Here is a 25,665-nt window from a genome sequence, read left to right as displayed (position 1 = left end):
ACACTTGGTAACGCACACCTCAGTTAAATACTACACATAGTCGTACACCATACACACTCTTGGATTTTGCCACACTCCATTTCCTTAGTTCATATATTTAGTGTTGTTTATTATATATATTACTATATATAATAAATCATTGAACATTACTGCCATCTAGTGTCTGTTGCCGTCACCTCCCCTTAGTCCAACCATAACAGTATGTCTCTATATACAAATTTATTTAGTTTTTTTAATTAATTTTGGCCAATGAGGGCGCATTTCAATTTCTTACACACACTTGTTACTACATGTGTTGCCCAGAGGGGGAGCACTTCAAATTTTTACACACACTTGTTATTTCATATGTTGACCAGAGGGGGAGCACTTTTAAAACCGACACACAGTCCATTTGAAAAATCCCTCCTTTTTTGGGACCACCCTAATTTTGATAGAGTTCACCACCAGGGGTGCAACGGAGACATTCTCCATTAGCATACTTGCCAACCTTGAGACCTCCGATTTCGGGAGGAGGGGGGTGGGGGCGTGGTCGGGGGTGGGGCGGGGCGTGGTTGGGGGCGTGGTTAAGAGGGGAGGAGTATATTGACAGCTAGAATTCACCAAGTCAAGTATTTCATACATATACAGTATATATATATATATATATATATATATATATATCTACATCCTGAAAATATACAAACAAAACTGGGTTTCGATAATTGATACTTCAAACTTGCATTAATAAATATTAAGGAATATAACATAATTTGGCTTCTGAGAGTTTCAAAATGTAATGAATAAAATGCTAAAGTTGTTGATAAACAAGCAATTATTTTAATAATTAAATATGGTCATTTTAAATGAATTATTATGATAATTTAAAATCAATTATTTCAAATATGTTTATTTTAATGTATAATTCTATGGCTGGATGTAATAAGGAGTCAGGAAAAAATACAAATAAAAATACAATTAATTTTGATGTTTTTAGCAAAATATAGTAAACATGTATTTAGTTGTTTTTTTTGTAAATTAATAAATATATTTATTTTTAAGTAAGATAAACATAATAATACAATTTATCTATAGTCTGGATGATTTAGTTCTTGTCACTCTGTTGTCCTCCCGTCATGAAAAAAGGCTGTCCTCACTCAGGTCCGCATGGAGCTGGAGGGGGCGTGGCTTCCAGCTCCGGCTGAAAATCGGGAAATTTTCGGGAGAATATTTGTCCCGGGAGGTTTTCGGGAGAGGCGCTGAATTTCGGGAGTCTCCTGGAAAATTCGGGAGGGTTGGCAAGTATGTCTATTAGATGCAATGGTTTTCCTTATTGGGACCATGATTTCGGTCCTAACTTGTTCACCGGTCCTCATATGGAAGCTACTTTTCCTTGTTGATGTCTCAAGAAGGGTACAAATACAAACGCACACACTCACGCGTGTGCACACACACACACACACGCACACGCACACACACAGACACACACACACACACACACACACACACAAATTGGTGGAAAATGTATGTGTGAACCTATTTTGTCATAAGTGTATGTATCATTTAAGTCAAATATATCATTTTACAACACACACAACGATGTATCAAGTCTGATTTAATCAATTAAATCATTGTTTTGATTTCATAATGTAATGTAGGAGTGATGATGAACTGTAGAGAGCAATGTTGGCCATATAATTCGATTTCACAATGCTAGGGGCATTTTTTTTAGCTTGATGTCCAGCGCCTCCTAGTGTATCTATATAACTGTAACATTATACTCATTTAGTCATTTCTCCACTTATTGCTTTTACAATTAACTACGTGTCCTAAATTGATAGGCTTGGGCATATTATACGAAATTGTTGGATTGGTGTGCATTTCATCCATTTTGATTAGTTATTCAAAATATTGAAGTTTGCATAATTGCAGTGGTTCTCAAACCTTTTTCACCAAGTACCACCTCCGAAAACAATTGGCTCTCCAAGTACCACCATAATGGCCAACATTAAAATACAGTTGCATTGTAGGGCTACATATTCATTAAAATTAAGGCAGAAGTTTTATTTAACGCGTATATTTAAGATTTTTGGCCACTTTAACATTACACACTGTGTTTGGATATTAAATTAAGTGAATTTTTGACATACCACAGTTGGAGAATCACTGCTTTATTATACTGAGAGTCCACATTCGGTCACGGAAACTTTTACAAATGTTATTCAAATTAAATCTGTGATGTGATACACAATATGTCTACACAAAACATTATCTTATCAGTGTGTAGGGAAGAATACAACAGTAAAATACAAAGATAACTAACATTTGAGCAACATGTGACATCTTAAAAGTGAACTGCACTTTTTTAAAATAATTTTGCCTATCATCCACAAATTTTATGTGAGACAAGCACACATATGATTTTCTTTTCTATGCATTCTAACTCGTAAATAAACACTGGCAATCAATAGAAATAAAGGGAATCATTACATCATTGTGTCCGTTCCGCCTATAAAACGCTCTTAAAAAAACATCCAAAAGCACCCATCAGCATTTTATATACACGCTGTAAGTATTTATGTAATGTAGTAACAGGCACATTCATAATAACGTGTACTATTTATCAGTGGCGGGTCGTGCATTTCCCACTTAGGCCTTCAGTGATCTCCGACTTTAAGGATTACCTCTCAAAATACCATAATTGATGTCACCACATGACCATTGTTGGAGAAATACTATACAGGAACACATTTACACCCTACTGAACATTGAATCACATCAACCGTATACAAAACGGGTAATTTTCTGGCGTATTTAAAAATCAATTAAACCGCATCAGCAATTAAAACATATACCGTAAATTTCTCTGCTTGGTTTATGCAACTTCCGGTCAATAAAGTTTGATTCAGAGTACACACTTCTCAACGATATATTAACTGCACTGACCACATGATGGCGACAAATACACATGTAACAATGTTAATTAAATGACAAGCATGACACACTTTAACAACAAGAGTTTACAACTTTTAGTTGTAACAGAACAGCTATTGTCAACAACCTGTGATCTGATTGGCTATCCCAACTGTCTCTCAACTCTATGTGTTCTCAAATTCATCCGCTAACGGTCCCGATGAGTATCCAATCACAGGACGCACAAATGTCACGTTCAACGTGAGGCCATCTAGAAGGCCTTACTGACAACAACTCGTGATCTAATTGGCTGTCGCAACTGTCTATCAACTGTATGTCCCCGTTCACTTACAGTGCACGGACGCCCGCATTGTTGATTCTGAAGGTGTCTGGCAGATTTAGTACAGCATGGCAACATAAGCTAGCTGAATTCTGATTGGATACAAACTAAAACTAAAAACAGCACTGGAACGAGCATAATATGACACAAAGAGAATTTGAACAATTTTACATATTTAGGGAAAGTAAGTTAAAAAAATATTTTATCTTTAATTATGATCATGATTTCTGGTTATGTTAGGCCAGCAGAGAAGGCCTTGCTGGCCCTGACGGCACACCACTGCTATTTATGTGTTTGCTCATTTTAAACATTATTTTTACAGACAGCTACTACTAATAAAGAGAGACCACATGAAAGCCAACAACGACTACTTTAGGACAAACGATGATCCAGAACCTTGTATTTCTGAGCCTGAATATACAGAGGATGAGTTATGAGTTTTTGGAAGCTGAGTGATAAGCAGATCCAGCAAGTTCGTGCTAAACATTGAATGCAAACTATAAACGATCATGCCTGCTCTTAATGGGATGCAGACTGATGGGATGTTCATATCTTCCCATTTAGATGAAGAATTAATCCTAATCCTCAAAAAAATCAACAGAAAAAACTATATGAGCGCCTTTTCGTATCTTTCTCGTCATCTCTGGGTCTAAGTTGAACGTCAAAGTTGACCAACGCCTCGGTTTATGGCAACAGCCTTCTACTATACAAAGTGATGCATGATTTATAATGCAGAACAGTGGTTGTCGAACTTTTTTTTTACCAAGAACCACCTCAGAAAATACTTGGCTCTCCAAGTACAACCATAATGATCCACATTGAAATACAGTAGCGTAGTAGGCCTGAATAATTATTGAAAACAAGGCAGAGGTTTTATTTGACAAGTACAAACCCCGTTTCCATATGAGTTGGGAAATTGTGTTAGATGTAAATATAAACGGAATACAATGATTTGCAAATCCTTTTCAACCCATATTCAATTGAATGCACTACAAAGACAAGATGTATGATGTTCAAACTCATAAACTTTTTTTTTTTTTTGCATATAATAATTAACTTAGAATTTCATGGCTGCAACACGTGCCAAAGTAGTTAGGAAAGGGCATGTTCACCACTGTGTTACATCACCTTTTCTTTTAACAACACTCAGTAAACGATTGGGAACTGAGGAAACTAATTGTTCAAGCTTTGAAAGTGGCATTATTTCCCATTCTTGTTTTATGTAGAGCTTCAGTCGATGGGAGACAGGTCTGGACTGCAGGCAGGCCAGGAAAGTACCCGCACTCTTTTTTTATGAATCCACGCTGTTGTAACATGTGCTGAATGTGGCTTGGCATTGTCTTGCTGAAATAAGCAGGGGCGTCCATGAAAAAGACGGCGCTTAGATGGCAGCATATGATGTTCCAAAACCTGTATGTACCTTTCAGCATTAATGGTGCCTTCACATATGTGTAAGTTACCCATGCCTTGGGCACTAATGCACCTCCATACCATCACAGATGCTGGCTTTTGAACTTTGCGTCTATAACAGTCTGGATGGTTCGCTTCCCCTTTGGTCCGGATGACATGATGTCGAATATTTCCAAAAACAATTTGAAATGTGGACTCATCAGACCACAGAACATTTTTCCACTTTGCATCAGTCCATCTTAGATGATCTCGGGCCCAGAGAAGCCGGCGGCGTTTCTGGATGTTGTTGATAAATGGCTTTCGCTTTGCATAGTAGAGCTTTAATTTGCACTTACAGATGTAGCGACGAACTGTATTAAGTGACAGTGGTTTTCTGAAGTGTTCCTGAGCCCATTTGGTGATATCCTTTAGAGATTGATGTCGATTTTTGATACAGTGCCATCTGAGGGATCGAAGGTCACGGTCATTCAATGTTGGTATCCGGCCATGCCGCTTACGTGGAGTGATTTCTCCAGATTCTCTGAACCTTTTGATGATATTATGGACCGTAGATGTTGAAATCCCTAAATGTCTTGCAATTGCACTTTCAGAAACGTTGTTCTTAAACTGTTTGTCTATTTGCTCACGCAGTTGTGGACAAAGGGGTGTACCTCGCCCCATCCTTTCTTGTGAAAGACTGAGCATTTTTTGGGAAGCTGTTTTTATACCCAATCATGGCACCCACCTGTTCCCAATTAGCCTGCACACCTGTGGGATGTTCCAAATAAGTGTTTGATGAGCATTCCTCAACTTGATCAGTATTCATTGCCACCTTTCCCAACTTCTTTGTCACGTGTTGCTGGCATCAAATTCTAAAGTTAATGATTATTTGCAAAAAAAAAAGTTTATCAGTTTGAACATCAAATATGTTGTCTTTGTAGAATATTCAACTGAATATGGGTTGAAAATGATTTGCAAATCATTGTATTCCATTTATATTTACATCTAACATAATTTCCCAACTCATATGGAAACGAGGTTTGTATTATAAATGCACAGTTTTTTGAAGTTGTAAGTGATAAACGCTTATTTTGTGAAACAAAGACAAATGTAAAACTGCATCAATATATATAAATTAAAGTTGCATCAATAATTGATTTTTAATTAAATCGTGAGCTGCCCAAAGATTCCCACCTCTCCTCACTAGCATTCACTCGATAGCTCGAGATCCACATAACTTTGTTTTCCAACAATGGGAAGGACAGTGCTGCGAAGAAGCGGATGATATTCATTGAATTAAAAAAATAAAAAATCACTTGACCGAGCATGTTGCCAATTTGGCAAAACAATTTGAGCGTATCACTGCTAGTCTGCACCATACTGAAGCAGAATGAGTATAACGCCAGCCAAGGACGTTAATATCTGTGACAATATGGGGAAGCTGCTGATGGTGTGTTTAACGGAGAAGCAGTTGAAAGGACATACCGTGGAATGGAAGTCCACTCTCGAAGGTAAATACCTGTACATTATTAATACATTACTTAAATAAATGATAAATGGGTTATACTTGTATAGCGCTTTTCTACCTTCAAGGTACTCAAAGCGCTTTGACAGTATTTCCACATTCACCCATTCACACACTGATGGCAGGAGCTGCCATGCAAGGCGCTAACCAGCAGCCATCAGGAGCAAGGGTGAAGTGTCTTGCCCAAGAACACAACGGACGTGATTAGGATGGTAGAAGGTGGGGATTGAACCCCAGTAACCAGCAACCCTCCGATTGCTGGCACGGCCACTCTACCAACTTCGCCACGCCGTCCCCTTCATAAAACAACTGTAGTTGTTAGTAGTAAGAAGAGGTATTACTGTATTTTTTCTGTATACCGCTTTGATTTCCAACATTTTCAATGAGCCACTTAATTGTCTTAATTAAATAAGTAGAGCCTGTCTGTTGTGTTTCAAACTTTCTTGAAAGTAGCAACAGGAAACAAATGCTGGTTTATTTTTACATTTGTTTTGTTGTCTGCAAATTCCTCCACGTTTTTTATGTTGTACGGCTTGTGGCAGCGAGCACATTCAACACTTTATATGAGCTCCTGTTCTGCCATCCTCCATGTGTGCAGTTCATGTTTTTGGGAGGGCTCGACAGGAATAACGACCATCTCAATGACATGTATCAGTATTGAATCGATACTAGTGTGGTGAGTGTCATGTACTGTTTTGTCATGTCCGAGCCACCGTAGTCTGTGTTCAGTGTGTGACGTCACGAGAGCGAGGGAGAGTTTGGACTCTCGAGGTTGTTAATAAACAGGAGCGATCTGAGGCATTGAGTTGAAACGTGTTGCCTGATTATTATTAAATTCCATCCATCCATTTTCTACCGCTTATTCCCTTCGGGGTCGCGGGGGGCGCTGGAGCCTATCTCAGCTACAATTGGGCGGAAGGCGGGGTACACCCTGGACAAGTCGCCACCTCATCACAGGGCCAACACAGATAGACAGACAGCATTCACACTCACATTCACACACTTGGGCCAATTTTTAGTGTTGCCAATCAACCTATCCCCAGGTGCATGTCTTTGGAGGTGGGAGGAAGCTGGAGTACCCGGAGGGAACCCACGCAGTCACGGGGAGGACATGCAAACTCCATACAGAAAGATCCCGAGGCTGGGATTGAACTCACGACTACTCAGGACCTTCGCATTGTGAGGCAGACGCACTAACCCTTCTTCCACCGTGCTGCCAGACACCTAAATAAGTATATAGGTGAAACCGAGGACATAACAGTGAGGTTATTTATTTTGCAGACATATCTTCGTTTGTTGTGTTGTTCATATTGTTATAGTGTTAATATTGTTATACAATATTTACAGTGATGGGCAGTAGCAAGCTACATGTAGCTGAGCTACTTAGCTTAACTACATTTTCCAGTAGCTGGGCGGTAGCTTAGCTACTTTTTTAACGAGTAGCTTTTCCTGTAGCTTAGCTACTTTTAGACCCATGTAGCTAGATAGCTTATATCAAAGCCACAAGCTACATAGAGAGAAAATGGACCATGAATCCAGGCCAAAAAAAAATACAGATAAATTACAATGACTTGGATAAATGAGAAAATCCATACATACGGAGAAAATCCATGATGATTGGTTGGTGTTCGTTTGATGAGTCATAATTGGCTAAGGTTAGGGCGAAACATTGCGGACCGGCCAATCAGAGGCAAGATAAAACGGATCATGGAAACCAGTAAGCTAAACCATAACAGGCACGCACTCATGTCACATGACGACGTGGGAGTCGGACACAGAGGGACACTTCAAGCTGACGATTGTAAAAAATAAAACATACTTGAAAATGGCAGAGGAATTCTCTCCCGCGGAATAGATATTTCCTTTAGTGATGAAGATGATGTGCAGGAAACCTACAATAATGCGTGTTCTTGGCCATGTTTAGACAAATGTATGCATCAAGAGAAAACAATGCACAAAACCTTAGTTTTTAGTTGTTTACTCTGTAAACCAGAATCATAACCGTTCCCTTCATCCAAGACGTCCAACACAAATTTAGGAACACACATTAAGGTGAGTTGAGTTCATCAAAAGTTTTACTGCACATAACCATTACCAACTGTTCCCAAACAACACACAAGTCATTGTTTTTTTCTTGTCAAGATAAAGACATGCTGTTTTTTGTACTGTAGGTAGAGAAAATTAATAACATTGTAGAGGTGAGCCAAAGAAAAGGCAATCTAACTAAATACATACAATGGGGTGCGGGTTGTAGGGTGTCCCCAGGTACATGACATATTTAATAGTAATGGACCCTTATTGGGTCCATTTGTACATTTTCACTTACATTAACATTGATATTATACATGTGGGCCCGTACATAGAAATGCCGTTAAATGTAGATTTGATGTAACAAGCTACTTGTGCTGTGTAGCTTGTAGTGTAGCTTGCTACAATTCTCCGGGGATAGCTTCCCCTATAGCTTAGCTACATTTAATCAAGAGTAACTTGTAGCTCAGCTTACGACATTTACACCCAAGTAATTTGTGTAACAGTGTTGTATGAAGTAGAGTGAGACATTCAAGCAGGGTTAATCGAGTTCTCAAAATACACAAAATAGTCAATGGGACATATACAGTTGTTAGTTTAAAGATGATAGAGCATGCCTACTCCCATGTGACTGAATCTTTCTATTACAACTATGCTAAAAGTGTTAGGTTGAAAGGGTTACATTAATGTCGTAGGACACAGAAGAAAAGTAATACAAATGATGCTAAATCAAACAATCTATCAATCAATCAAAGATTATTTATAAATCCCTAAATCACGAGTGTCTCAAAGGGCTGCACAAGCCACAACGACATCCTCGGCTCAGATCCCACATCAGGGCAAGAAAAAACTCAATCCAATGGCATTACAATGAGAAACCTTGGTGGGGACCACCCTCCACGACGGAGAGGAGGGCGGAGCAGAAAAGAGACAGCAGATCAACTGGTCTAAAAGGGGGGTCTATTTAAAGGCTAGAGTATACAAATTAGTTTTAAGATGAGACTTAAATGAGGTAGCATCTCTGACTGTTACCGGTAGGGCATTCCAGAGTACTAGAGCCGGAATAGAAAACGCTCTATAGACACAATCACTTGAGAAAAAATGAAATAATACAAAATAAAGGATGTTTGAAATTATTTTTAGTTGTTTTATTTGACATTTAATATAGACATCAGAGTAAGAACAATTTTTTTAATGGGGTTAGTATTCCACAGAATACTTTAAATCAATATTTTCTGGGGAAAGTACCATTTTACCCAACAAATGCATGCTTTGTATTTTGTAGATTAATTATAAAAAAAATATATATAAAAAAAATATGACGTACAATGCATTCCACTTTTGTAATACCCTTATTGACTTATTTTTTATGAATATGATACTTATTATTTTTAATAGTGTTAGTGAGGGCTGGTTAAAGAGTGAGCGGAATTAGCTCCCAGCCTTGACAGCAGCAGGCTCCGCCCCCCTGAGATGGCTGTGGAAGTAGCCACTGCCACTTTGACATACAGGAAGAAGTTAAAAAAGCCTTGCAAACTCCGCCGTTTCTTTGAAGTTCACTTACAGAATTATTTTCTTGTCGTTTTAAAAGTATATTTCCTATACTCTCTTTTAATATGCGTGCTGAGGAACAGAAGGACATTGCTTGCTGAGCTGGAGGCGTTGTAACGATTGGATTATTTCGACCGGAGACGCGGTGACCGTGTGGGGACAAATGGGGGAAGAAGAACAAGTCTGAAGTAGACCATCATTTCTCCAAAGAAACATGTCAGAACACAGATCGAGCTTCCTTCACATTGGAGACATCGTGTCTCTGTACGCGGAAGGCTCGGTGAACGGCTTCATCAGTACTTTGGGGTACGTCACTGCTGCTAACACATCTCTACTAAAAGTCAAATATGCATGAAAATGTGACACTTGTGGCTGCGAGGTGCACCCATGCCGCTTTGAGGCAAATATTACAGGTATGCAAAGCAGTATACATTCAACTGTCTTTTTTTCTGACTGGGCCCCACTGATCTACACGCAGTGTGGAGGAAGTGAAGGTAATATTGTCATGCTGCTTGCATGCTCCAAGGTTGCACAATCTCTCCTATTGATACAAAAATGTGTCCTTGACACGTTACAGTAAAACATAGTAAATGTGTTTAAAACCATATCAGTAACTGCTAAGTTATGCTACATACCAGTAAAACTATAAAACTTCACCAAAAATCAACAACTTCAGTTATTACTGAATGCAGGAAATAACACCAACTACCAATAAGAAAGACCTAGTGCTACCTTGTTTTTTGTACTCTTCACTTTTTGTAGGATTCAGTTTTCAACAAAGAAAATCTGCCACGGTTTTAGTATACCGTCTCGGTTATGGTATAGGCAAACATTGTGTTTAACAAACCAGTCCGTTTGCCTGCGTATTATTCCATGGAAATCTGTCTGCCAAAAAATAATCTTATGCTTGATGAGTCAATCGTTCTGCTTTTCTTGTTTAAGCACGACTGCCCCGAAAGGGACAAGCGGTAGAAAATGTAGCACAATGTAGCACACTGTGTGGCGAAAGAAAGTTGCAATAACAAAGTACTAAGGTCTTCCACATACGTTAAAGTGATGTCATATTAGGGCTGCAACGATTAATCGATTAAATCCATCCATCCATCCATTTTCTACCGCTTATTCCCTTTGGGGTCGCGGGGGGCGCTGGAGCCTATCTCAGCTACATTCGGGCGGAAGGCGGGGTACACCCTGGACAAGTCGCCACCTCATCGTAGGGCCAACACAGATCACTCAATCAATTAATTCCATTAGGAAATAATATTAGATTTTTAGTCTGTCTCTGTCATTCGGGGGGAGCTCAAAGTAAAGCCGCTGCTCCTCCACATCGAGAGGAGCCAGATGAGGTGGTTCGGGCATCTGGTCAGGATGCCACCCGAACGCCTCCCTAGGAAGGTGTTTCGGGCACGTCCGACCGGTAGGAGGCCACGGGGAAGACCCAGGACACGCTGGGAAGACTATCTCTCCCGGCTGGCCTGGGAACGCCTCGGGATCCCCTGGGAACGCCTCGGGATCCCCCGGGAGGAGCTGGACGAAGTGGCTGGGGAGAGGGAAGTCTGGGCTTCCCTGCTTAAGCTGCTGCCCCCGCGACCCGACCTCGGATAAGCGGAAGAAGATGGATGGATGGATGGATGGATGCTGTGATTAATCCTTAAACTAGTGTAATTAATAAAAATGTATAAAATCATAAAATCTGGACCGCATGGAGTGCCAGGAACATTAAATACGCAAACATAGTTACTAGGGCTGTGAATCTTTGGGTGTCCCACGATTCGATTCAATATCGATTCTTGAGGTCACGATTCTATTCAAAATTGATTTTTTTTTTTCAATTCAACACGATACTCGATTCAAAAACGATTTTTTCCCGATTCAAAACAATTCTCTATTCATTCAATACATAGGATTTCAGCAGGATCTACCCCGGTCTGCTGACATGCAAGCAGAGTAGTAGATTTTTGTAAAAAAGCTTTTATAATTGTAAAGGATAATGTTTTATCAACTGATTGCAATAATATAAATTTATTTTAACTATTAAATGAACCAAAAATATGACTTATTTTATCTTTGTGAAAATATTGGACACAGTGTGTTGTCAAGCTTATGAGATGCGATGCAAGTGTAAGCCACTGTGACACTATTGTTTATCTTTTTTAATTTTTATAAATGTCTAATGATAATGTCAATGAGGGTTTTTTAATCACTGCTATGTTGAAATTGTAACTAATATTGATACTGTTGTTGATAATATTCATTTTTGTTTCACTACTTTTGGTTTGTTCTGTGTCGTGTTTGTGTCTCCTCTCAATTGCTCTGTTTATTGCAGTTCTGAGTGCTGGTTTGGTTTTGGAATTGGATTGCATTGTTATGGTATTGATGCATATTGTTTTGTTGGATTGATTAATTAAAAAAAATAAAAAATATTACAAAATAATAAAAATAAATTGATTTTTCAAAAAGGAGAATCGATTCTGAATCGCACAACTTGAGAATCGCGATTCGAATTCGAATCGTTTTTTCCCCACACCCCTAATAGTTACCGCACTGCAATGTGCGCAATAGAGCATATATGAGAGTGCTGCTGTGTGGGTAATGTGTTTTTATTTCTAGTAATGCACCCCATTCCCCATTAGTTACAAAGGCGGAAGTAAGGCTGGGCGATATGGCCTTTTTTTAATATCATGTCATGTCACGATACACGATATATATCTCGATATTTTTCCTTAGCCTTGAATGAACACTTGTTGCATATAATCACACCAGTATGATGATTCTATGTGTCTACATTAAAACATTCTTGTTCATACTGCATTAATATATTCTCATTTTAAACTTTCATGCAGAGAGGGAAATCACAACTAAGTTAATTCACCAAAACTGTATTTATTAAACAGTTATTAAGCAGTGGCACAAACATTCATGTCATTTCAAAACAGAAAGTGTAAGATTGTCAGAGACATTTTAAAACAAGCTATGAGTGCACTTTTGTGCATGATGTCACTAAGATGACACCAAAACAACACTAAATTAAAGTGCACTTTTTGTACAGAACGCCACTACAATAGTTTAAAACAAATAAAGTGCACTTTTGTGCATGATGTCACATAAGATATTTCAATAAGAGTCAAATAAAAATGAGCTGCCTAATAGGAAATCAAATCCTTCGCTATGTGGTAGGTTCCTGCGGACGTTATCTCCTTCTGTTGTTGAGTATTTTCTTCATACTGTGTTTATGTGGAAATGGTTGCCTCGGCATTTTGTTGGTGTGGAACCGAACGGAGATGTTGACATGCAGAGTTTCAAGCACTTATCATTCTCTAGCGGGTGACTTTTGAAATGATTCTACAAATTAGCAGTGCAGCTACCTTTTGTAGCAACCCTTTTGCCCCACACTTGACAAATTACGGTTGTCTGTTCGACATATTCCCGCATGAAGCCAAACCTCCGCCAGACGATGGACCCTGTGCGTTTTTTCTAGGGAATTAATTATTTTTCCTTCATTTGTTACCAGATTCGCACCTTCTTTCTCTCGTATTACCACTCGCGCCGCTCCGTTAGCACCACAGCTAACGTTCCCATGTCGCTACCTCTCTGCTCAGCGAGGGCGTATGACGTTGAGCGCGCGTTAGTATGTGACGTATGTAACAAGGTGCACTTGTTTAAGTCTCTGTGAGAAGGAAAGACAACAAAGAGTGAGAAACGCCTGAAGTGTAATGCCCGCAGCTAAAAGCAACTGCCTGAGAATGTATACTCGAATATCACGATATAGTAATTTTCTATAACGCACGGAGACAAACCCGCGATATATCGAGTATATCGATATATCGCCCAGCCCTAGACGAAAGTCGATGCGAAGGCCTATGTGCAAAAGAAGCCACAAAACAACCAAAGAAATGAAAAGTGTTGCCCGAGGAGACAAAAATAAGAAGAAGGTAGGCTACCCGGATAAAATGACAATTAAGGATCAACATTGCACCGACTTTCACCCGCTGGCGTGAGCTCAAAGATGAGGGATTTTCGACCGATGCTACCTTGGCTCTGTTCCTGCTAAACAAGTAAGTGACTTAAGATGCTCAAATCAAAATGATAATGCTATATAATCTTAGCTATCGGAAATTTGTGTAGTAGCAATAAATAGCCACAAGCTTGATTGTTCACAGTTTCGCACTGACACGACCAGCCTCGCAACAAAATCAAGTACTCTATTAAGAAAAAAAACAATTTAATGACTGCAAACCGCAAATATAAAGTTTGAGTAAAATATGTAAGTTCCTGCTGTGGAAAGATCAGTAATACTGAGTCATTGTGGTATTATCGAGTCACATTGAGGCTATATACGCTGGTCCTTATAGAAAATGTGGTCTACCTTCTGGTAAAACACTACCACTGGCGCCGCCAAAATCAACCAAAGCTGAAAGTTCTTAAGTGGGGCTTTAAAACTGCAATGTCAATGTTGATTTTGTGCATTTATTAGGAAAAAAAGCATGAAGGTTATGGTAAGTTGAAAAATTGTTGGAGCTATTTTCACTAAAATGCGCATTGAAACTATAAAGTGTGTTTTAACCGATTAATCAAACAAACAAATCAAAAGATTACTCGATTAATACAATAATTGATAGCGGCAGCTCTAGTTACCATTCAGAGTAAACAAAACGTATTATTCCACAGAATCGAGTGCCCAAGATGACTCAACCGTTCTGCTTTTCTTTATTGTGTATAACACACTGTGGGGCAAAGAAAACTAGGAAAAGCCAAGTTTAAATGTGGCGTCCGCGTGGCTCTTCCATTCCCTCCTTGCTCTCTGCTCATCACCATCTTCGCCAAGTAGAGTCTTCCACAAAGGTAAAAGTAATGTTTAATGTTCATTTATCATTTATTTTCATTCAGCATTTATATTTATTTCACATTGACTTCTGCGTGTAAAACTATGATTATTCCCTATAAAATGTGTTTGTTTTTTTGGATTTACATGATTTCTTATAGAAAAAGCTCCACATTACTAATTTTAGTTAAAGTTGCTACCAACCTGCTTTATACACCACCCTTTTTTAAATTAAGATTATGCATTATCTTAATTTATGTCTATTTTGTAATGTTTTAACTGAAGTGTTTTTGCATAGTGCTGCTAATTTTCAAATGGTGTGTCAGAGGTCGTAACACAAGCTCTGCAGTAATATTCTGCGTCATAGCTGTTATAGATAAACTTTCAGATTGCTGTAAAGGTTGTTTTTTTGTAAAGTGTACTGTCCATCCATCATTGAAAATAAGCATTGATTGGCTGCTCTTCAGCTGACCCTAAACTTAAAGCTTCCGAGCTCGAGGCTGCCAATGGGGTCTTAAGCCTGCAGAACAAGCATGATCATCTGGCTGAGGAATGACTTTGCCCCACCCACGTGTCTCGTGTATCTGTTTCTCAATCTCGTTTTTTACATTGTGGCTCTCTTTCTTCCACTAAACCACAATTTTTCCAACTTATTATTAGCTTGAGTCATGATTAAGCTTTAAATATTGGGAATGCTATTAAAGCTTATAATGCTGATGATTTCACAAAGTATGCAAAGAGCCACATCCCTTGCAAGCTCAATAGGTGTAGTGCTTTTGTTTGTTTAGGTTAACAAGAAATCTCTGTGCTCCTCACACACCTTATATTGCAAACAACCAGAAGCCATAAGCCCTAAAGGTTATTACAAGTTTATCTGGGCTGTGCAGGTTCATCCTTGCACTTGAGCAATTGCATAGTATACAGTATGTGTTGCATGTATTTAGATAATTGACACTGCAGACACACTGTGCAAATTGATGAACGGCAAATCTGTACCTTTTTGAAGGAGACCTGCAATGATCTTCGCCTTTCCTGACTTTTAAATGTTAAAATTTGGGATACTCAAGTTCTGTGTGGAGTTTGCATGTTCTCTCCGGGTACTCCGGCTTCCTCCCACCTCCAAAGACATGCACCTGAGGATAGGTTGATTGGAAAGACTAAATTGGCCCTACAGTAGTGTATGAATGTAATTGTGAATGTTGTCCGTCTGTGTTGGCCCTGCAATTAGGTGGGAGGAACAAGGGGTAGGAAGTTAAACAGTGCTAAAGCATCAAATCATGAGATTCAATGCATTTGGGCGTGAGCTTGCACGCTATTTTGGATGCCTACGTACTCTGTGTTTTACAGTCTGGCTACATTGGGATGTCATAGCGTGGTGGATGTACTTATTTGGACATTAAGTAAAGTTATAGCCGAAGGAGAAGACTCTGAATGAGGACAGCTGAGTTTGAGGAACCCCCTAAAAAGTAGGATAAAGTCATGTTTTCATGTTATCTTGACATGTGCACAATAACACCAGCGTGCGATATGCAGTGAGATAAATGGTGCTAAAAGCAACTTTTTATGCAGTTCTTGTATCCATCAGAGGGTGTGCAGGTGTACCTAATATTGTGTTGGTGTGAGTCTATATAATGTTTATGAAGTATATTTTCAAATGTGTCTGGGGAAAAAAATAGCATTGATGTTCGACTTCAAGATATAGATTTAAATAGTGTACATTTTCAATAGATACATTCTAATACTTTTGGAGAGAATTGGGCATGATTTCATTTATCTGGGAACACCTCCACAAACATCTTACAGACATACCGAGAAAGTAGGTTAAAAATGTGACTGTGGAGCCAAATTTATCTAAAAATTAGGCCGAATTCAAAGAAGAAAAAAAGATCATGACACTAGAAAGGCAGACTCGAACAATGCTAAGTACTTCCACACTTATTATTTTACCTGACCTGATGGTGAGAAAAGCCATCTTTACATTGGGTAACATTGTGTGAAACAATGGCAACGTAACTGACAACCAAAGTTTAAAAAGGCCTCTACATTAGGATTAATGCTGCAGATCTGTTGGATAAGAGTTGAAATAGATGAAAAATTAAATTAGGCACAAAGGAATCTATGTCAACAAACCGCTAGTAGTTTAAAAATCCTTTTAATATTGACCATTCTCCTCATGTTGCTTACCAAATTAACAAGTAATTGTGGAACAATTGCTTTTGACGATTTTATTTGGGTTGACAAACGCGTATGTCACTGTTGGTCAGCCAGTCCACGGGGCATCGACATAAGCAGGTTACGCTGACTTCAGAGGCGAAATGTAAGCACTATTTTATTACGTTTGCCATGAGTAAAAAATTTTGATATTCAGTGTAAAAACAATAAAACACAATCTTTGCCCAAGGAAAAGTAAAACACATGCGGAAAATGACTAAATCCTATGTCGTTCGCAAGTTTACACTGAGTTCTAGACATTTTGTATGACATAACTTTATGATGGCAAACACAGCCTTAGAAAATCCAAAGAAAAAGCAAAATGCGCAAGCAGTTAATTTTCTTTGATGGTCACGCTCATTAGTACTGGGCAAAATAATCGATTTGATCTATTTTAGAGCTGCAGCTATCAATTATTTTAGTAATAGAATAATTTACCGACTAGTTTGGTGATTGAGTAATCATATAAAACACTTTTAGGGAAAATAGTTTAAATAAACAAGGATTTTTCTTCTTGCCATAACCTTCATTGTTTTTCAAATACATGCACACCATCCACATTGAAATTATCCTCTGAACTGTGTGTATTATTAAAACAAATATCTCTCCAATGTTGATCGCCACACAGATCACAGTACCCACACTACACTGCTCTCTAGTGCGCTTAGTTTAATGAGTGTAATTAGTTGTACTCATAACTACAGTATTAATCGAAGCAGCAGAATATAAATGGAAGCTTTTTAAAAAATCTGAATTGTTGCAGCAGCCCAAATCCATGTTGAATCGATATTGTTTAAATTTTTAATAAATCGCTGTGTGGGAATATCCTGTCTGACTGCGCTACCAAAATAAGAGTACAAGAAAAACATTAATGTTTAATAACGGTATATATTAACAGTTATTGTTTTGCACTCGAAGAAAGAATACCTTAATGTAATTCGCAGTGATGTACACATTCTTTTGAAATCTTTGCTTTTTTCAAAATTGCACTTTTGAGAAAGTTTATACTGTCCAAAGTGTAGATCGAATCAGATCGTGAATATTCGGTTTAGAACTTTATGAGTCAAAGTTGAGTCAATTTGAGTAATTCTCAGTGATACCCAGCTCTACACATGAAGTTCCTCACAATTCTGTCAACATGCCAAAATTTGGAGTTCTGTTGGGTCTGGCTTCAGAGGCATACTTTACCAGAAAATGTTGGTCAAGTGTACAACCCTAAGGGTTAATACTGTTTTCTGTGCAGCGTCATCGTCCAACTAGCTTCTAATGAAAGGCTAGATTAATGGAGTGTGAGTGCTGAGTACAGCTCTGTTTTATCAGCAGGTTGACGCATGCTGCAACATGCCGTGATTGTATAAAATTTCCTCCACATACAATTAGTTTCCCATTTGACCTTTTTCCCCTTCCTGAAAACGTACAGATGGCGGAAGATATTATTTGCTTGTCTTTTTTGTCTTGTTGTTTCTCTTTGTTCAACACAAACGCTGGAGCTATAATTAGCTGCTATGTGTCCAACCTGGTTGCTTTATCAGTAGTTCATGTTTAACCCAGTTACAGAGCAGAGCGAACACACACTGACAGTGAGTGTCAGCTTGTTAGTTACTTATTTATGAGCTTTTAGCGCAAAAAGTGTTATTTCCTGTTTATCCATTTCATGCTTGATGAGGCAGCCTGTCGGGCTTTATTGTTGCTTGTCTTGGTCTGACACTGAGTGTTTGGGATGTTGTTGGAAGTAGAGCTCAGCCGGTGGATTGACATGGGTAGCGTGGCTCAGATGATAGAGAGGCCATGCCAGCAACATGAGGGTTCCTGGTTCGAATCATCTTCTGCCAACTGAGTCATGGCAGTTGTGTTCTTGGGATAGACACGTGGTTATGTGTCTATATGTGATGGACAATGTAAAGCGCTTTGGGTATCGTGCAGGTATAGTAAAAGCGCTATATAAATACAGATCATTTACCATTTATCAAGTGTAAAACCATGACTAAAAAGGGCTGAACTTATTTCAGCAAAAATTGAGGGAATTGTGTATAGTATTACACCAAAAAGAATGGACTTGATTTTGCATGTCGTCTGCTTGTTGCCTACAAATACAGTTAGCAGCAGTGTGGTAGTTTTTCTCTGCACGTGTAATGTGGAAATGAAGCAGCCAATGTTCCACAGCTCTGGAGCAATCTACCACCTGACCTCCGTAACTGCGACTTTCTGCCCACCTTCAAATCTAAACTCAAAACACACCTGTTCCAGTCTGCCTACTCCATCTAACTCACCAAATACCCTTGCCCTATTTTTATTGTGAAGTGAATTATATTTATATAGCGCTTTTTCTCTAGTGACTCAAAGCGCTTTACATAGTGAAACCTAATATATAAGTTACATTTAAACCAATGTGGGTGGCACTGGGAGCAGGTGGGTCAAGTGTCTTGCCCAAGGACACAACTGCAGTGACTAGGATGGCGGACGTGGAGATCGAACCTGGAACCCTCAAGTTGCTGGCACGGACGGCCACTCTACCAACCGAGCTATACCGCCCATTCTATTGTGTTGTTTATTTACTTGGTTTTATTGTATTTTATATTGTTGTAAAGCGACCTTAAGTTTCCTGAAAGGCGCTATGAAATTAAATTCATTATTATTATTATTATTAATATTACTTCAGTTAAATGAGCTTCAATATACAAGAGCTCTACCATGTGCTTTTACAACGCTAAGAATGCTCACTCCTGATTTACTCTTTGTCAAGATTTGTTGTTTTAACTAGGGTTGAGCTATAAAGATGATATACGATTATAATGGATTTAAATTGGGCCAATGATAGGGCGATAGTATTAAAAGCTCTATCTTGATTATGCATGTTGATGACAGATTTTAGCAAACGAACGCATACTCGATGCAATGTAGCATCCATGCTAGCGATTAATGTCCCGACACAGTGCAAGCATCTTCTAAATTAATAATCTTCGCCTCCATGGTGGCAAATTAACTATGTTTCTTACAAAAACATTATCACAGGAATAATAGCTAAACATGCAACATTACACAACGTACCATTATAGGAGGATATGCTAACCGCAAAGCAAGAGCTCTTGAATGTTACCACGGGGCCAGATTGATACAAAAAACAATATTAACGATACAAAGTATAATATTAGTATATGGTCAATACTGCAGTGATTAGACCTATATATATATATATATATATATATATATATATATATATATATATATATATAATACTGCAGTGATTAGACCTATATATTTATATATATATATATATATATATATACAGTATACACACAATACTTTTTGTTATTGTGTAAAAACTCAGAAATTAATTGAATACATTTAAAGCCCTTTCTTGTGGCTTCTTTGGTCAAAATTGTGCACAATTTAATTTTTTTTATAGACAATCTTCATGCCGCTTTCTGATTGTCTCTTCAGAATATGCCGTTTTGTGGATGGTCTTAAATTACGTGCCTAAGCCCTCCTCCGGACCGAGCCCCCTTCAACTGTGTCTCCACCCTGTCAGCCATGTTGTAGTGTTTAGCGCTTCCATATCGAGTTGATTGACCGATAAGTTGGAACTATATGCTACTTTTTTATTAGAAATGGCAACAGCAGAGGATGCGTGTGTACGTACAAGCCAGATAGAGAAAAAGCAGGAACTTATTGACTACAACTTTGGACTACAACTTAATAAAAATTACGGACTCACGCAAATTTACCTCGAATAAACCTCTACCAAATATTGGGATATCCGCTGACGTAACTAAGGTCTCAAATTCCAAACTGCTCATTTGGAACAAGTTTGGAAGAAGGCAAGATTTCTTTATAAATATCTCCACCATTTTCAGGACTTATTGGGATCCCAAAAACAAAAAAGTTGTTTTTGCTTATTTAAATCAGAGTCTAGTTTATTTTTAGTAGTTTTAGTTATTTTGCACTATTTTATGTAATAAGAAAAATTTAATCATTTTAATGTTATTGCTATTGTTACACCGCCATCCTTTGTTTTTGTCTGATTTATTTACTGAATGATCTTGAAAATTGTAAGTATCAAAATCAGCATGACTAATTCTACCCCTATAACTACTTGGTATTGGATCAATACCCACAGTTGTACTGTTGCCAAAAACAATTTTAAATATCAAAACAGACAAGTTTTACAAATAAGTGCTTAGTACAGTTTAGCTGAATTGTAGATAGAAGCATGTTGGAACGGAAAGTAAGCAGATTGTAGTTGTGACAAAAATAATACAACCAAAAATTACACAATATGTTACTGCTTATAATTATCATTTATCTGCCAAATAACATACTGTGATATATATCAGTATAGCAAGAGGCTGCAATATACTGTATATCGCAATATAGATTTGAGGCCATATTGCCCATCCCTAGTTTTAAATATATGTTTATGTGCATGCAGTCAGCAGCAAATTAAGTTTCCTCCCACATGCATTTTAGTTAATTGGAGACTCTCTGAGTATAGTTTGCACCATCCTACACTGTCCAGCCCTGCACAAACAGAGCTTGAAGCCTCGATCCAGAGTCCACAAATCTCCACCAATTTTTAAGTTTACACCATGTACACAAGTATTTAGCATCTGTTACATATGTGCCCAATGATTGACTAGCAACCACTTCCGGGCCCTTATGTAATAAGAGTTGTGTGGATTTTCTACTAAAAGTAGTTTAAATCCAGAAAACATGGTACGCAAATAAAAATACAGATGTATGAAAGTGTGTGCACGCACAGATCCAATCATATTTCCTTTTTTACATCGCAATCAACTTGAAATTGATCGCAGACATCTGCGTGGTTGGGCATGCCCAGACCCCACCTCGGCCACACCCCCTTACAAATTTGCACATCATATTGAAAGTAGCCATGTGCTTGAGCTCAGCACGCTCTGGCCAATCACTCGTCAGTAGGCAGTGCTTTTTTTCCTTGTGATTCCAGTGAATTACAGAGCGATTATCAGTCATTGTTATGTCTACAAGAACTGAACACAGGCTGAAATAACAAAAACAAATGGTCAGGTCAGGAAGAAGGTGAAGAAGAAGATAGATGTGTGTGGCCAAAACTAATTCGGGGAAATTAGAACTGAAAGTCTGTACAATGATACATCAAACTTTAGAAGAGGCGGATGACAACAAAATGTACATACAGTCTGCTCAAATGAGCCAGATGAAAGTTTTATGTGAATATCATGTAACATTTGGTTGGTTGATCTTTTACATTTAAACATGCCAGCACTATCAAAAGGGATACAGAAGACTTTGACTGTTTTATTACTCAATTTATTATTACAACAGAGGAGAGCTTTTTGCGGTAGCAGTCGTACGTGACACAAAGTCAGGACATTTCTCCCCAGTCTTCGGTGCCACTGGTGGCTGCTGCCCGGCTGACATGGCCAAGGAGTCACAGGAACACATTGTGACAGCAATAGTTGGTAAAATGATCGCCCTAACAAATATCAATATGAAGTAATAAATACATTTTGTGTCTTTGCTTCAATCTTTTTAACATTATTGAAATCAAATGTTGGCAAAGCCTGAAAGGCCCCCTCTGTGTGTCGCTAATGTATTCACACGGCATGTAGAAATATGTAGAAATGTGTGTATGTCAGTCTTCTTATTACATCTCAACATTGCGTACGCCAGGTTTTTGTGCGTAAGCAAGATTAATACATGAGGCCGCTGGTTTAGTGGCAAAAATCAACTGGAAAAAAGGACACGTGTGACCCTAAACCGTAACCGGTAGAAAATACATGACTGGATTGTTCATTATTATTATTTCTATCTATTCATGTAAGTTCATGAGAGTGCAGTTCTTCACCATTGCAAGGGCATTGTTATGATTTTGATTCAGCTATTCAACTGTATTAATAGTGCAGTTGTACTATCATTGTTTTGCTTTGTATTCCTGGTATAGTCAGTAATGTGGAAACTAGTGCTTACAATGTTATTAACTAAAGAAATAACCATTGTTAATCAGCCCTGCGCAGAAAGCACATGATTTCCTCTGATGTTGCCATGTCCAATGTACCCACTTCAGTCGCCTTCTCTGTAGTTGAAGCCTGTAATACAATCTTGAATGAGAAGAAGCCCAAGAACGCTGCACATACTTGATAAGAGGAGACAAAAATATGTCCATATTCCACAGACATTGTCACAAATACTAATGCCCGCGTGATTAAACATATCACCAGACACTTGCTATCACGTTGGATAAACACTCTCAGCTGCCATGACACAAATCCTATGTAAATATGTTGACTTTTTTTGCTCTTTTCTGCAGACTTGTCGATGACAGGTGTGTAGTCCAGCCTGATGCCGGAGACTTGGCAAATATTCCCAAAAAGTTCAGAGGTACGTGGGCATACCCAAACACAGTCTCAAGGCCGACTGAGTCATTTCATTTGACACTCAATCTTGTAATGTGTTGCTGTGGCCTCTGGTGTTGCTTTTGTTGTGTTTAACTGATTCTGCTGGCCGCTGCTTGGTAAATAAACAAAGCACTTCTACCATAAAAAGAGTCTGACTCATGGCGTTGATGCCTGCATACCTGACTGCCCTGTGTTTCCTGCAGATTGCCTCTTCAAGGTGTGTCCCATGAATAGGTACTCTGCCCAGAAGCAGTTCTGGAAGGCAAAACAAGGAAAACAAGGAAACAACAACACACAGGCAGACTTGTTTAAGAAGTTACAGGTTGAAATTCCCACTTCCTTATTGTCAAACTCCATAATCTTACACATATGCGTCTTTAACTCACATCAAATTACATTTTAACAAATTGAATTGTATTTTCCAGCATGCAGCAGAGCTTGAGCAGAAGCAGAACGAATCTGAAAATAAGAAGCTCCTTGGGGAAGTTGTAAAATACAGTAATGTTGTTCAGGTACAGTCCATCTTTTTTGTCATCTGGTTTTAGTTGCTGCCGTAGTTTGAAAATGTTGTTGTAATTCCTGTCAATTACAATTTCTATTACTGTAATAAACACGTTGTTTCAAGAATAAATTACTTAGTTTTTTCCAAAAGTAAAAAACTTTTTTTAATATGAAATCAAACTTTAAACTGAAAGGCAACATCTGATTGAACTGCTCTTACTGGCAAACTATTATTGGCTCCTGATTCTTGCCTCCCAGCTCCTGCACATCAAGAGTAACAAGTACTTGACTGTGAACAAACGTCTCCCCGCCTTGCTGGAAAAGAATGCCATGCGTGTTTCTCTGGATCCAGCCGGGAATGAGGGCTCGTTGTTCTGCATTCAGCCCTTCTGGAAGCTCCGCAGTGAAGGAGACAATGTAGGTGGCCTGCTGCTGTCGTCATCACTTTTATGCTCACTGGTGATGCACACAACATGGGACACTACTATAGGTCCTTGCAAATGTTCTATGTAAAACATAATTTCATTAACATTTCTGATTTGTTCCCCTCCTTTGGCTTTAGCATCCTATGTTTACAGGTATTGCTTTTGTTTCTGGGTGATGATGTGCATTAGGAAACAGATTTCACATCTTGAGTAAAGGCATGCTTACACAGGCCTCCTCTTCCTCTGTACTTTGTGTCACCTGTGTGTCACTAATGCTTGTTTTTTCTGAAAACTGTTAGGAGTGTGATGAGATCCTGTGAGATTAAAACATGATGATATTTTTCGATTAGAGAAAAGGTGTGTCACGGGCAGAATGCAGTCAAAAACTTTATTTTTTATTTTTGATGGTCAAAAGCATATGTGGCTGGCAAAGAGCGTGGGACATTAATTGCTTTGTGCAAAATACAAAGAGCTTGCCATCAGAGTTGAGCACCAATAGTTCGAGTCACCCGCTCAATTGAGTTCCACAGTCAAAGCGCAGTGTGTCCGAGCAGGCTAACCTGTCAATCATGGATGCCAAGACGCGACACAGAAAAGCCCCCCAAACACACTGTATTGCTTTGCCCAGCAGAAAGACATCACTGCAAGCAGCCAAGAGATAAGGCAATAATGTACAGCCAATTTATTGTTAGACTTAACAGCTTCAATTTTAGAGATGCAGAGGGCCCCGTCAGGCTCTTCAAAGAATAAACATTTTCATTTATTTATTTCAACTTTTATAATTTTTTGTTTTGCTTTTTATTTGTGGTAAATAAGTTCAGAAGTTAAAAGCTAATGCGTAGGTTATGATTGCAAATTATAAAAGACTTTAAAAACAAAAATTCTTATTTGTCCAGTCATATATAGGGTGACCTGAAAAAAGCAGAACCCATAGAAAATGTCTAAAACTTAGAACGGTTCGCAGAGCCCATTTGGACCACATTTTGGAAAGAACTTGACTTTTATGCAAAGCAACCAAGATAACTGAAACTTTGGGGTATGATTGTACACAGACTGAAGTTTAAAGTCAGCAGATGTCTTGAATTTTGCTGGATCTTTTTCACAATTTTTATGGGTTCTGCTCTTAATGGGTCTTCCTGTTCCTAGTTCCCAGTCCATCGCGAAGCCAACAGATAGTTTTAGTGGAATCTTCTTTCGCGCTCAACCAGGTCAGGTACACAGATGTCCACAGCTGCGCATGGAAGAGTGGTCCACCCTGGGTCATAACTAGGGTCAGCCAGCACCTCATCCAGACTGATACCGCTCCAGAAATTATTAATCCATGGCCACCTGGCAACCTTTGCAGGCAAGTGAAAGGAGAAACAACAGAAAAGCGGCACATCAACAGGTTTAAAAAGGGGTTTATCTAAAAGCTAGATTAACGTTTTGAGGTGGTACTTATCTTCATATATGTTTGTGTCTTTGACACATTTTAAATTTACAGTTATTGTGAACAGCTGAATAATGTCAGGTGCCTCAGAAAACAGAAGCAAAGGGAAATGCCATGATTTACATATGTAGGCATCATTAATTACACTCGCTTCAATTTATCA

The 25,665-nt window shown here is 38.6% G+C and overlaps 1 protein-coding gene and 1 long non-coding RNA gene across 4 annotated transcripts in view; one reads left to right on the top strand and one right to left on the bottom strand.

The window, feature by feature from the left end:
• Window positions 1–9,634: 9,634 nt before the first annotated feature.
• The window catches only part of itpr2 (inositol 1,4,5-trisphosphate receptor, type 2), a 121,515-nt gene continuing 105,484 nt past the window's right edge, over window positions 9,635–25,665 (top strand). For all 3 annotated transcript variants that reach the window (XM_061969928.1, XM_061969927.1, XM_061969926.1), the window contains exons 1-5: window positions 9,635–10,028; window positions 23,060–23,130; window positions 23,351–23,469; window positions 23,573–23,659; window positions 23,907–24,065. In XM_061969928.1, the coding sequence (XP_061825912.1) occupies window positions 9,937–10,028; window positions 23,060–23,130; window positions 23,351–23,469; window positions 23,573–23,659; window positions 23,907–24,065 (528 nt within the window). In that variant the 5' untranslated portion in view covers window positions 9,635–9,936. The remainder of the gene's footprint in view (window positions 10,029–23,059; window positions 23,131–23,350; window positions 23,470–23,572; window positions 23,660–23,906; window positions 24,066–25,665) is intronic.
• LOC133612483 (uncharacterized) lies at window positions 22,082–24,031 on the bottom strand. Its single transcript, XR_009816124.1, has 3 exons — window positions 23,869–24,031; window positions 23,327–23,402; window positions 22,082–22,838 (listed from the first exon to the last, which is right to left on the bottom strand). It is a non-coding gene; the product is annotated as an uncharacterized lncRNA (long non-coding RNA).

This window comes from Nerophis lumbriciformis, linkage group LG10 (assembly GCF_033978685.3).
Source record: "Nerophis lumbriciformis linkage group LG10, RoL_Nlum_v2.1, whole genome shotgun sequence".
Lineage (NCBI taxonomy): Eukaryota > Metazoa > Chordata > Actinopteri > Syngnathiformes > Syngnathidae > Nerophis > Nerophis lumbriciformis.
The sequence above is the reverse complement of the archived record's forward strand: the minus strand, read 5'-3'. Positions and strand labels throughout refer to the sequence as shown.